This window comes from Sander lucioperca, chromosome 14 (genome assembly GCF_008315115.2).
Source record: "Sander lucioperca isolate FBNREF2018 chromosome 14, SLUC_FBN_1.2, whole genome shotgun sequence".
Classification (NCBI taxonomy): Eukaryota; Metazoa; Chordata; class Actinopteri; order Perciformes; family Percidae; genus Sander; species Sander lucioperca.
This window is the reverse complement of record NC_050186.1, coordinates 30,275,727-30,289,226: the sequence shown is the minus strand read 5'-3', so window position 1 is coordinate 30,289,226 and position 13,500 is coordinate 30,275,727. Positions and strand designations below refer to the sequence as shown.

At 40.7% G+C, this 13,500-nt stretch overlaps 1 protein-coding gene and 1 long non-coding RNA gene across 3 annotated transcripts in view; both read right to left on the bottom strand.

Moving 5' to 3' along the window:
* The window catches only part of LOC116045153, an 810,130-nt gene that overhangs the window by 619,373 nt on the left and 177,257 nt on the right, over nt 1–13,500 (bottom strand). The gene's annotated exons all lie outside the window — the stretch shown is intronic.
* The window catches only part of cntfr (ciliary neurotrophic factor receptor), a 268,851-nt gene that overhangs the window by 147,579 nt on the left and 107,772 nt on the right, over nt 1–13,500 (bottom strand). Inside the window, exon 3 of one of the 2 annotated variants that reach the window (XM_031292668.2) lies at nt 7,576–7,657. In XM_031292668.2, the coding sequence (XP_031148528.1) occupies nt 7,576–7,657 (82 nt within the window). Of the gene's footprint in view, nt 1–7,575; nt 7,906–13,500 lie in introns of those variants that run through there. The other variant, XM_031292666.2, reaches the window with a different exon arrangement.

Here is a 13,500-nt window from a genome sequence, read left to right as displayed (position 1 = left end):
TCCCTGCCAGTCATCCAGTCAGTCTAACTGTAATCCATCTGCCAATCCAGTCAGTCAATCAATTGGTTGAGCTCCATCTTGAGTTTAATTCAAACAGTGTGCCAAACAGGGAACCCTGATTACACTGAGTGCTACTCAGGATAATGAGTGTGATCAAGGTTCCCTGCCGGCACATATATGGCTTACACATATACAAGACATACAGGCAGACACACTTACACACAGACATCAATCTTTGTGCATATTTACTTATTTACAGTAGCTGTCTGTTTTCTCTGATGACACATCACAGAGCGGTTACATTTCATGAATAATTGAATCCATTTAGTGGTCTAGATTTGTCTTTCGTTCTCCTAAAAGTGCAGAGACACGCATCACAAACAGCAGCTGATATCTCAAGTGCTTTCAACATAAGAACTTTTAGTTTGGACAGCATTCATTTGTTCTGTCATTAAAACCCAATGACTTTGTTTGACTTGTCTTGAGTTTTCTTACTCTATCCGTATGCATGGTTAGGCCTTGTGAATATGCATGGTCTGGTAATATTTCTTTGCGTCTCATTTGTTCCATTTCTTCTGTTATTATGAAAATCACTTAAACAACAAACCTAAATGAAGAATCCTCCCGACTGGGTGAAAGGAGCAAAACGGGAGGCCACTTACAATGCTTAAAAACTCTGCTTCCATAAAAGTACATGAAAAATCATCATCATTACAATACTCCCTGCAATTACAGTAGCTACTTCTCATTTCTGCATGATATCCTACATTTCCAGTCAGACTATAAGCTACAGAAAAGTAAATACTCACATTATTGACATGTATAGACTGGGTTTAATAAGCGAAAAGATAAATAATGACCTGAAAAGACAATATCATATACCAGTATATCTAATTATATAGATATAGTAAATACTATTTTCCTTCTTCCTTTTGGATTGCTCTAGCTATTACTGCTAATTGCATTCGCCCAAATGAGCATCTGCACATGCACGTGTATTACATTAAGAGGGCTGCCAAGAATAATGGTGGGGGGGGGGGGGGGTTAAAGAAATTGCAAGTATTAATAAAAAAAGGCTGCAGTGTAGCAAAGCGTACGCTCAGGCATGTTGGAAAGTCACAGCAGCACGTGTCGAATGCTCAAGAAATGAATACAGTTTTGACAGCTGTAATACCATGGAATTAGTGTGAGCGTTAACCTCCTACTCTCCCGCTGTCTCTCATTTGCTCCCTTTCCCTCTGCGGTACTGTTTCCTGATCTCTGCCTCTCCTCTGTCCACATTAATGAGATGGAATCAGTGTGAGGTAAAGAAGCTCAGCAAAAGCGCAGAGATGAAACACACAAAAAATATTTAGTGACGTTTGTGTAGTGTCAGCAGGAAATGATGTCATGGGCAATGAATCTGCTGTTGACCACTTGGGTGATGGATTAAGGGATGGGAGAGGAAGAGATGGAGACAGGGATGGAGTGAATGAAAAAATAAAAGATTCAGAGACAGGAAGTCATATAAAGAAATTAGAGAGACAAGGAAAGAAGAGAATGATGGCAGATATGGGTGATGAGTGTGGATGATGTGGACAGTGAAGTGGAGGAAGAGAGAAGCAAGACAGGAGGAGAGAGGGAAAATAGAGAGGCATATAAAGACAGAGGGGGGGAGAGAGAGAGAGAGAGAGAGAGAGATGGAGGGAATGATTATGAGTGGAAACATTTGTCTCTCAATCAGGATATGGACTCCCATAAATAACATGCTCTCTCAGTCAACAGCATGATGTCACCATATTCACTCTCTCTCGTTCTCTCTCTCTCTCTCTCTCTCACACACACACACACACACACTATCTTAGCCTTGCGGTGTGTGTGTGTGTGTGTGTGTGGGGGGGGGGGGGGGCCCTGTTTCCATCATGAAACCAAAATAGAACATTCACTCAAACTCACCAACCCAATGTCAATTGCACCAGATTTTCCTCATCCCATGTCTAATTCCATTTTGCTCTCCTCCTCCACCACTGAATGCTCTTGTACTTTGCTCATTGGTATTCATGTTGTGCTTGTTCTTAGTATTTACTGTGTAAGGCACCCTGTTAATGACATTGTATTGCTTAGGCTAGGACTTTTTGGTAGATCTCAGGATACAAATGAGATAGAAAGAAACACACAGAGAGACAGATAAAGAAGGAATCAGGGAAACAGAGAGACTATAAAAGGTGCAAAGAGAGACAAAGAGAGATTAAGAAAAATAGTGAAATAATATCAGGCAAATTTTGGCCATCTATGTGATCGATCTTCAGGTTCTCAATGCATGAGAGGATTCACTTTGTATGTAATGTGAGTGATTGTAGCATCAGTGGCATAGAATAATCTGGAAGAAACAGATATCCAGAGCAGCCATGAGTAATGGGTTTTGTTTAATTTGAAAAAATCTAGTTTTTAACTGTGTGTAAAGATGTACCATGAACAAGTACTTTATGGTTTCAGTCAGTCTTTCAATCATCAAACACAAAATAATGCACTTACCTCATGGTTAATTGTACACGTTTCCAAATGGCTCTGAGTGCAAATGTACTGATGCTGGACCTGATTCGAAACAGACCCTTGCTTACGCAAAACCAATGTGCAGTCCAAAAGGAACTTGACGACACTCAGAAATTGTCCAACATTGCCCCAATTATACTCAGACTGATGACGTTCCAAAATGAGGTCCTGAACTTACACAAAACACAGATAACACCAACACTGGCAGCGACACGATGACCCAGCTATTAGTGTGTAGCAGTGGTCAAAAAGAGTTGTGTATTGGTCATATTGACACACAGACCCCAAAACTAACTATCCATCTATCCATCCATCCATCCATCCATCCATCGGCAATGGAACAGGACTTTATGTGGACCCAATTAGAGTGAATACAATTTTGAAAGGTTCCAGGTTGGGTCTTGGTTTTCTAGGAAACAATTGGCCTTGTTTGGTAATGTGTTTGTTTGTCTATATGTGTTAGCCTGCGATAAAGGGGTACAGACCACCCTTATCCCAATGCATGCTGGAATAGGAAGGTGGCTGGATGGATGGATGGATGTGTGGATGGATGTGTGGGTGGATGGATGTGTGGGTGGGTGGATGGGTGGATAGATGGGTAGGTGGATGGATGGATGGAAGGATGGATGGATGATAGATGTGTGGGTGGATGGATGGATGGATGGATAGATGGGTGGGTGGGTAGATGGATGGATAGATGGATGGATGGATGGATGGATAGATGGATGGATGGATGGGTGGATGGATGGATGAATGGATGGATGGATGGGTGGATGAATGGATGGTCTGCTTTAAAGCAACAGATGTGAAATTTGTAATCTACCATCAGAAGCAGATGTTTGAAAAGCTGGTTACCCTCTTGACCCGTTCATCTTAGTTTTATTGTGTTTTTACGTCATTGCTTTGAGGACAGCTATACGATTTGTATTGCACAGGCTGTTTTTAATCTTTAACTGAACAGTATCATAACTGAATATCTTAATTACAGTTTAAACAAACTGTTAAAGCAGTTTTGTGTAACACGCAGGTTTTTGTGAAGTTACTGCAATGCAACGAGAGCCAACATGATGTCTTCTTGACAATCCAATGTCAAATAATGTGAATATCCTCGTTACTCGACGACTGCCAACTAGCAAATATTGATGTAGCTCACCTCGTCACCATTGGACTAAGCTGCCTATGGGCTTGCATTAAAAACATGTATTTTTCATGAACCTTTGCTCTGCCGGCAGGAGTCGACCACAGGGAGTCTTAGAGGCCAGGCTCTGCAGGGTAACACAACTTGTCTGGTACTTGTTGAGATTCAGCATCTTGCTTAAAAACAGCAGGGAAATATTTAACAGTTAACACAGATGCTAAAACCTGTAAATATTCCAAGCAATGCTTGTTGACAGTGAAGTAGCGCTCTTTTCTGTTGGTTTGTACTGGTTAGCATTAAAGTGTATTCAAGAGGCTAAAGCAAAGCTTTACTTTTGCATATACTTTGCATATAACAGGGGTTACGTGTGTATAAGCAATATACCATAAAAACAACTGTCTGAATAGCTGTTATCAGCACCCATCTTTGACTCCGTGTCTCCCAAGCTCTTACTCTCTTGTCCCTTCATCTGTCATCTGTTTTGTATTCTCTCATGTCCTGTGTCTTTTCCGCCCACCCAATATCCTTCCCGTCCCCTTCTAACAACCTCATCTTTTATTTTTCACTGGCAATCAAAAATCGAATTCATATTCAAGCTTAATTGGCATGACTTTTGAGTCTCACTCTCTTTCTCTCTGCGGGTTTAAAGCTTTCAATTAGTTTCATTCTCCTCCTGTTGTTTAAAGTGATGTTTCGTTAAGGGACTGTCGTTTTCCGCGGCTGGGGCTTCCATCTCAGGGTTGCCTTGTTTGAGGCAACATGAATCACATTATAAAAAATGACTGGAAATGGTACATTCAATGAGCTTTCCTCGGTATCAAGAAAAAAGTGAGGGGAGAGTCTTGTTGCTGAAGAAATTATGCAATACAGGTGCAAATATACTTTAAATGATATATAGTTACATTTATCCAATAAATATCTAGCGAAATACACATCTCAAAAGTAGCATTTGTAGCATTACTCAGATTTAAATAACTAGTGCTAAATCATTAATGTAGTAGATTTATTTGTTTTTTGAAGCAGAACGTCAAAAAGGTAAGAATGGAAGTGCACGTGCATCTGCATGACCAGGTACAAGTCTGCAGATGGTCGTGGATGCCGAACCCAGAAAGTATGTCTGAGCCTTTAGTCTCATTGCAACCAATCACGTTGATTATTGCTGATTTCACAAACAAAATGTTTGGCTTTCTCTTTCTTTTAATAAATATTTGAATAAAAGCATGGTATTCCATGCTTTTATTATAGTCCAACATGTACCTGACACAAGGTGGATAATAACAGCTTTCCTAATATCAATCAACTTTCGAAAGGGTATTTCTTCATGAATGTGTTCAACTATTTCCTGTCCGATACCTTTCGAATGAGCTCTTGCCATGTTTGTTCCTCTGTCTCTCTGCCCCATCTTGCTCCACAATGTCTCGTTCCCTGTCTGTCTTTTTGTCAAGCCTCTGTGTCTTTCTCTCGCTTGTCTGCCTCTCTTTCACTTCCCATTTTCTCCTCCTTCCAGACAACATTGACTTTGGTCTACGAGGAGCTTGTATCTATTTGTTCGTCACTCGTTTTCTACCGGTGTTTCTCATCATCTTTGTTTGGCAATGCACTGCTGTCATTAATTATGAAGTCTGAAATGGATTTCCTCCACACTCAATGTCACTCACACACACACACACACACACACACACACACACACACACACACACAGTACAAGTACAAACAAAGACAGTGTGTGCCTTCCTCTGTATGTGCATTTTGTCCAAATTGAGTCAGACCTAACAAGAGGGTTCATTCCTCTTCTATCCCTCTATGCATGTGTGTGTCTGTGTGTGTGCACACGCATTACTCTGTGTGTGTGTGTGTGTGTGTGTGTGTGTGTGTGTGTGTGTGTGTGTGTGTGTGTGTGTGTGTGTGTTACCACGCTCTCTGCCAAGTGGGACATACCCCAGGGAATCCTGTCAATCAAACTGGCTAGCAATTTGTCGGAGGAACAAGGCACTTTCCAAGACAGGCAGATGTATATAATTGTGTCTCTGTGTGAGTTTAAGGCTGTGTAGATATATGTGTCTGCATAAAATTTGGGGGTCTATATGTACACACCAGTAATACTTATTTGTATACTAATAGTATACTAATATGTACTTCTGCATGTGTGGTATAATATATTAAAGTCAGGCATCCATGTTGTGTTTGTGTGTGTCCATGTGGCAGCTGATTCTATGTAGCATGAAAAACAAAGGCAAATGTTAGACCACACACACACACACACACACACACACACACACACACAAACACACACACACACACACACACACACACACACACACACACACACACACACAGTCCTTCACAAAGATAGACCTGACAGCTCTCTTTCTTCTTCTATCTGTGTTATTCATTCTCCCGTCTATCCATATCTGTTATTCCCTTAAGTGTTGCCATTTCACCCTTTTCTCTCTTTACACTGCTTGCTCCCTCTGCCTTACTTCCTTTTGGCTTTTCTGCATGGCACAAAATATAAAAAATCGATAAGAAGAGATCAGTACAATACAGCTTAGGTTTGAAAAAAATGAAAATATATACAGTGAAGTCAGTCTGTCTGTCTGTTTTAATTATCTGTTTTTTTTTTTTAAATAGAAATAAGCTCTATTAAAATAAAATTAGCAATATTAAACCCAGTTAGAGCTAATAATTGCTCCTGAACTAAAGCAAATTAGTTTTCACACTGTTTGAAGAAAAAGCAGAGGTTTCACCTTCCATTGATTTATCCTGCAGTCTTTCCCTTCAAGCATCAGTTGTTATTCCTCCTGACTTTCATTCTCAATCTGTTTCCATTTGCCTTCCATCCTTTCTCTATTTTCTCAATTTCTTCCTGTCTTCATCCACTTCTCATTTATTGTTTTTCTTTCCATCTCCCTCTTTCACTTACCTTTTCTGCAGCTTTCACCTAATCTCCAAAGACAACATTCCTATTTCCTTAGCCATTTCTGCTGTTTGTGCGTGTGCGTGTGTGTGTGTGTGTGTGTGTGTGTGTGTGTGTGTGTGTGTGTGTGTGTGTGTGTGTATGTATGTATGTATGTATGTAGGTCTTCTCAGCTTCTCTTCCTGGAAAGCTCCGTACACAAATCATTTTGAAACGCGCTCATGATCATCAGTTGACCTGACTGGCTTCTTTGTTCAACCCTTATTTGTTATGGAGGTAGCCTTGGTAATGCAGGCCTAAATATTAGCACCGTGCAGTGCGGGATGACAAGACGATTTGGTCAGCTATTGTTTCTCCGTTTGTGAGAACAGTGAATTTTGAACTTTCCTCACATGCCCATTTCCATTCCACTCCGCTGCACCTTTGACCTCACAGCAAGTAACCAGCTGCTGTAGCTTAAACTGGTCAAATGACACACAGCAAAAATCACAGCTAACACCCAGAACACACACAGAACACCTTACACTAAATCCACCAGTAGTCAACTGAATCCCAATAACAACAACAAAAGCAAAATAAAATGTTAGCAACATCTAAAGTAGCATAAAATTAACATCATGCAAACAAGGAAGATCCGTGGCTTTGTCTACAAAATTGACAGCCGCATATTATACAAGCAGAAACCATTCAATTACAGCAGCGAGAAGACAATTTGAGCACAGACGAGGTGAAAGTATTTAAGTTGTGTAGTACAGAGTTGAGAGAAGTTTAAAAAAAAAAGTACAGTACAGGAAAGTTGAGAGGAAAAGAAGAGCGCAGTACAATAAATTACAGCCAAACAGTATTTACTTTTAGAGAATAGAGAGGAGCACAGTAACCAGACAATAAGAAGAAGAAGAAGAAGAAGAAGAAGAAGAAGAAGCGTAGTAGGCCTCAGCAGATAAGAGGTTACAGTATAATGAAAATAGAAGATAAAATGCATACTCACCAAGCTGACTGCGTCTCTGAGCATAGGCTACCACCACCGCGGCCAGAACTACACAGCACAGCGATGTCACAAGGTTGGCCATCTGTGGACACACACACAGCAAAGTCATCAGCGTGAGCGCGTGCAAGAGACACAGAGCCGGCGAGTGAGTGAGTCCGCCTGTCCTCCTGATTGACTGACAGACCCATAGACGCCTACAACACCATGGAAGAGATGGGGGGATAGCTGCTTCCTGTCCTCTCTCAGAGTCTCTCTATCTCCTTTCACTATTACTGCTCCTTCAGTGGCCTTTTTTTTTCTACCCTTTGCTGTTCCGTTACTACCCGTCAAACTCCCTCTCTATTTCTCTCTCTCTGTTTATGTGTGTCCCTGTCTCTCTTTCTTTCTGTTCATCAGCCTAATGGGTCCATCCTCTCTGGGATGGGCTCTGGCCAGCAGCTCTTAAAGGTATAGCACACCATAAACAAATGCACAGCTTTCCTGTAAAACAACAATACTTCATGGGCATCCCGTCGCCTCATTGTTGCCTCACACTGAATGTTTATAACCTGAAGTTTAACATTTAATCCGATAAAAAAAAAAAGTGTACATTAAAGATGTAGGAGGTGAAAAGTGCTCTCGTCTCTTGCTTTCTCATACTTTCATGCTTTTGTATCTTCATGTTGTTCCCCATCTCAGTCCTTTGCTATTTTTGTCTTTATTTTCTCCTTATTTTAATTTCCCTATTTCTATTCTAAAAGAAATAGTTTTTGGTAAATATACTAATTTGAGTGAGATGAAAAGATAGCTATACAGTAAATCAAAGTGCTCTGTCTAAACTCCAAAACAGTTTGTTTTGTAGCGTCACATGGACATAGGAAAATTAAGCCCATTTATTTATTATTATAATTTATTCAAGACCTAGAACAATACTTCAGCGAATGTCAGACTTTTTAAGGCTTCAAATTTTGATTTTGAAATTTTAGACTTTTTTAGACCCCGCATAAACCCTGTTTATAGGGGTTGAAAATGTCCAGTGTTTTCACAGCAACCAGCGGTAAGCTTCATTTGAAGCGTTCAGACATGAGAGTGTTATCAATTTTCCCAACATTTCAAACTTCTCCTTTAATCCTCCTTGTACAGTAAATGAACAGGTTAGAAGTTGTTATATGTTGCAGTTTTTTTTAAACCACCAAGTCCATCTGCGAGGCATCTCAGGCTGTAGGACAGGTTGCCAGATACAGTTTGTAACCAGAGTTTGGATTTAGTCTCCTAGACAACAGGCATACGACACGTACTAATAAATGAGCTTTAGAGATGACTGGGAAACTGCTTTTTGGCTTCCTGGCTTCCACTCAGAGGTGTACGGTGTGAGGTAGGTCTGGGTCAGCTACAACCTAACAACACCACTGGAGCTTGAGGGATTCATCTTTGTGATCAAGGACACTTGAGCGGGACGCATGGCTGCCAACAAAAGGGCCTGAACCCAGATCTTCCCATTAAAATATGGCCTCTCTCTCTCTCTCTCTCTCTCTCTCTCTCTCGGCTTTTCCTCCGTTTCCTGCCCTCTGTCTGTAGGAGAGCCAACTATCTCTCCTGGCAGAACAAAGGTTGTCTCAGGTTGTCTGCTTGCTGCTGAGACGTGCGGTGAGTAAGGTGTGTGTGTGTCTGCATGTGAAGTGAGCACTCTAAATAGAGGCAAGGAAAGGAAAGTGAATTCCCTTGTTCTTTTGATGCCAGACTCCAGCTGTTACAAACCACCTCCCATGTCATCTCCCATTACCTCTTGGTCTTTGTTTAGCTTTACCATGTTTTTTTTTTTTCTCGTACTTCTTCTACTCATTTCCACTTTTTCACTTCTTTTTTTCCCATGTCACTCTCAGTCTTCCTCACTCTCTTCAGTACAGTATAGTATATCTCTCTATTTTCCTTCCTCATCTTATATCCTTATGTCTCCCTTTGCCAACGTTAAACATGAACATCACTGCACCATGTTTAAGCATCTCAGGAAGAAGGAAACCTATTTGCAAGTACTGCTGAGCGACATTCAAGAACATGAAAAAGCTCTTACAGTACCACTTACATGTCAAAAGGCAGTAAAACCGTAAAAGACGTTAAACATACTAGGACATGTCTTCATGAACGATAAATCTAATGAAAAAAAAAAAGCTTTTATACTCAAACACGACTAATGGTTACAAAGTTCACATCTAAATGATTCCTTCATGAAAGAATTCTGGGATTTTCAAATAACATAAATCGTAACAAAAAAGGTGTGTATGTCAAAGCAACACTGAGGTCATTAGGAGGTCATTCTCATTAGAAATCATTAGTATAGAAGATAGTATAGAACACAAACTAAATGCTGTTTTGAGACACGCGAGACACCCAACGACAACATGAGTCTGCAAAGTGTACATTGCAGCTGCTGCCCATGTTGTAGGTTGGGCTGCAACTATAGACTATATAATATTAATGGACAGAGCATGTGTGATGTCACCCATTGGTATGTGGAGATCTGCTATGAGTCGTCGAGTTTGTCGTTACGGGCGCAGCCATCCTGGTTGCGGATGTGACGATTTTAGATGAGAGGGAGGAGTGAGGGAGGAGCCACGTTACGTTACACACTTTCACTGGCAATCACATCATAGCCACGCCCTAAAACACCCCCTGCTTTATCGCCAATTTTAAAATCAGCGAGACCATAATTCAAAAAATGAACATCATTCTGTATTGCAGAAGACTTAAAACTAGTGATTGAAACCATAAACTCATTACGAAAATGTTTACTGAGGTAATAAATAAAGTGAGAAGTGGGTCACTTTCTCTAAGACTTCTACAGAAACCGACCTCCTTTTGCAACCGCACGTGTCGCCCCCTGCTGGAATTCAGATAGTATGCAGGTTTAAGGCACTTCCACATTTGCAGCACTTCGCCGAACCGGATGCTTTGTCCATTAATATACAGTCTATGGCTGCAACTAACGATTTTTTTCATTATTGATTCATCCGCCGATCTTTCTCTAGATTAATCAATTAATCATTTGGTCTATGCAATGTCAAAAAAATAGTGTAATATGCCTATCCCAGTTTTTCAAAGTCTTTGAAGTTGTTCAGGTGCCGCCAAAAATTCCGCCGGATGTCACTCTTTTTAGGCCAGATGTCCGTTACCTTCCGCTTTCTTTATTTTGGCATTCTAAACTCCAGTGGATTTATGAGGACTATGGTTAACTGCTCCTCAGATCTCTGCAGGGTAAATCCAGACAGCTAGCTAGACTATCTGTCCAATCTGAGTTTTCTGTTGCACAACTGAAACAAATTTTTAACGTACACGTTCCACCAAAACAAGTTCCTTCGAGGCTATTTTGCAGAGGTGCCGTCACTGTGTTCGTGGCTTAACACCGCCCAAGACGATTGTGATTGGTTTAAAGAAATGCCAATAAACCAGAGCACGTTTTTCTCCCATCCCGGAATGCTGTGTGGACCCTCCTCCGCAGCGCTGTGGAGGAAGGTCTGGCAATGCGAGACTACTCAAAGTCCAAGGAGAAATGTCTTGTTGTGTCAGTCTGAAACCCAAAGATGTTCAGTTTATTATGATAAAACAGAGAAGCAGGACATCTCCAAAGGGCATGTTCTTCAATTTTTGCGTGAAAAATTACTTTAACGATTAATCGATTATCAAAATAGTGGACTTTCTGTCGATTGACTAATCGATTAGTCAACTAATGGTTGCAGCTCTAATGTAGAGTGTCCGTATCTGGCTACTGTACTAAGCCCACGACCATTTCCCATACATGTCCCACTACCGCTGTCCCTCAGCATCCCCCCCTAAGTATTAAAGGGGGGGTGGGAGTACAAATAAACAGGTTACCATGGATACGGATACAGTTTATGCCGCGTTCTATTTACCTCGCAACTCGGTTTTTACGAGGTCAAAGTCGTAAACACGCCCCCTGACCTCGTATTTACGAGCTCGGAACTCTGACAACCTCGCAGTAGCGCGAGTTCAAAATCCAACATGGCTGCCCCCTGTATCAACAGTTGTGAAAGCTGCAGTAACATAAAGTTATAAGCACTTATGTCTTATTTGTGTCACACTAAATCAGTCGTTCACACAGGCATGTCCAACTTCTATCTGTGGACATGTTGTTACGTTGTTTGCATGCACAAAAAACGGCGTAATGCATTGTTATCAACTAGTTGCTAACAATAGCTAACCGGGCTAGAGCTAATGAAAACAATGAAAATCCGACTTTTTAAATAGAACGCATTCAACTCGGGTATGACGTCATTCCCAGTTGCGGCTTCCGAGTTCCGAGGTAAATAGAACGCGGCATTAAGCATTCCTCACCCAGCTGTTATATTACAGTGTGTTTCCCTGTAAATGCACAGCAACCCGAAAACAAATGTACAGTGTGTGTAATATTTTGATTCATGCATAACTATAAGCCAATTGTTTGTTATTCTAACTTTACAACACATTCTGTGATTTTCCTATGATTTAAACTTTTTGTGGGGAAAAAAACAGGATTTCTTAATTGACTGATGTCATTATTGCATACACACTGCATGTAAATATATATGTTTAGCAGAACAACACTTTACAAGCTGTCACTTAGGTGGAAAAAAAATAAAATAAACAATCATACACAATGATTTTAGCCCTCTTTGGTTTTTTAGCATCATCTTCGCAGTTTGATTAGGTCTGAGTGTTTGTATTGGAAACTCTTTCAAAGTGAAAAAGTGATTTTTTTTGTTTTCAATAGATTTAAAGATGAGTGTATGTTTGCACCTGTGACTTTGAAATATAGAAATAGTAACTGAAAGTTTGCATGCACGCATATGATTGAGCGATAGCTTGTGTGTGTATGTGTGTGTTTGTTTGTGTGCGCTTGTGTGTCTATTTGTATGTGTGAGTGATTGGCAGCTCATATGTATTTTATCTGAGCAGATATTGAGGAGAGTGACAGGGGGTGAAATTAAAATTGCATCCCTTGTCAGAGCATCACAATCCCCATCTCTGCTCTTCAAGTGCTGGTTTCAAAATCCAAATGGTGTGTGTGTGTGTGTGTGTGTGTGTGTGTGTGTGTGTGTGTGTGTGTGTGTGTGTGTGTGTGTGTGTGTGTGTTTGAAACTGTGGGGGTATTTAGCCTGTCTTTCAGCAAACAATACCGTTTTGAAATGTGACAGCTTCAGATCGCTCATATAATGACAGCCCATGGGCGGTTAGCGCTGCAATCACACAAACTCCATACAAAACCCTCCTCCCTTTATCCATCCATCCACCCCTCCCATTAATTCTTCTTCTTCTTCTTCTTCTTCTTCTTCTTCTTCTTCCATATTTATTTATTCATTTCTTATTGGAGGGGAAAGGGCTGAATAGGCGTGATTCTTTTTGGCTGCTTAATTAAAATATATAATTCATCGCTGCGTCAAATGATTCTTCCTCTGCGTCTTTGTGGAGTCCGATTTGGGAACATTTGCATTTAAATTGGAAAGCCAGGAGGGAAATTCACTAGGCAGGCCGGGGTGTGTGTGTTTGTGAGAGAAAATAGAAGGCATCTCTTGAAGAAATGCACACACAGTACTTTCTTTCTTTGGTCCTTTTTACTCTCACAATGGGAAACGTCCAAAATCACACAGGAACATCGGTTGGCCAAATGGCACAGGAGAACATCTCGTAATGGAAAACTTAGAGGTCTGTCCCTTGAAATAACAACCTTGTGTCCACTAATGTATGCTCACTCAGCCCAGTACGTTTCTCTCTTAGTCTCTTCTTTTCTCAAAATCAAAAACGGCCAAACTGCCCCTGACAGCGAGCTGTCACAAATAGAATAGGTCATTAGGAATGTGTCTGCAGAGAAAATAAAGAGAAGCATCCTCCTGGTAATAAACGGGCTCTATGAGATATAGCAAGAGTAGAGTTTACAACCCCTAAGGGACAATA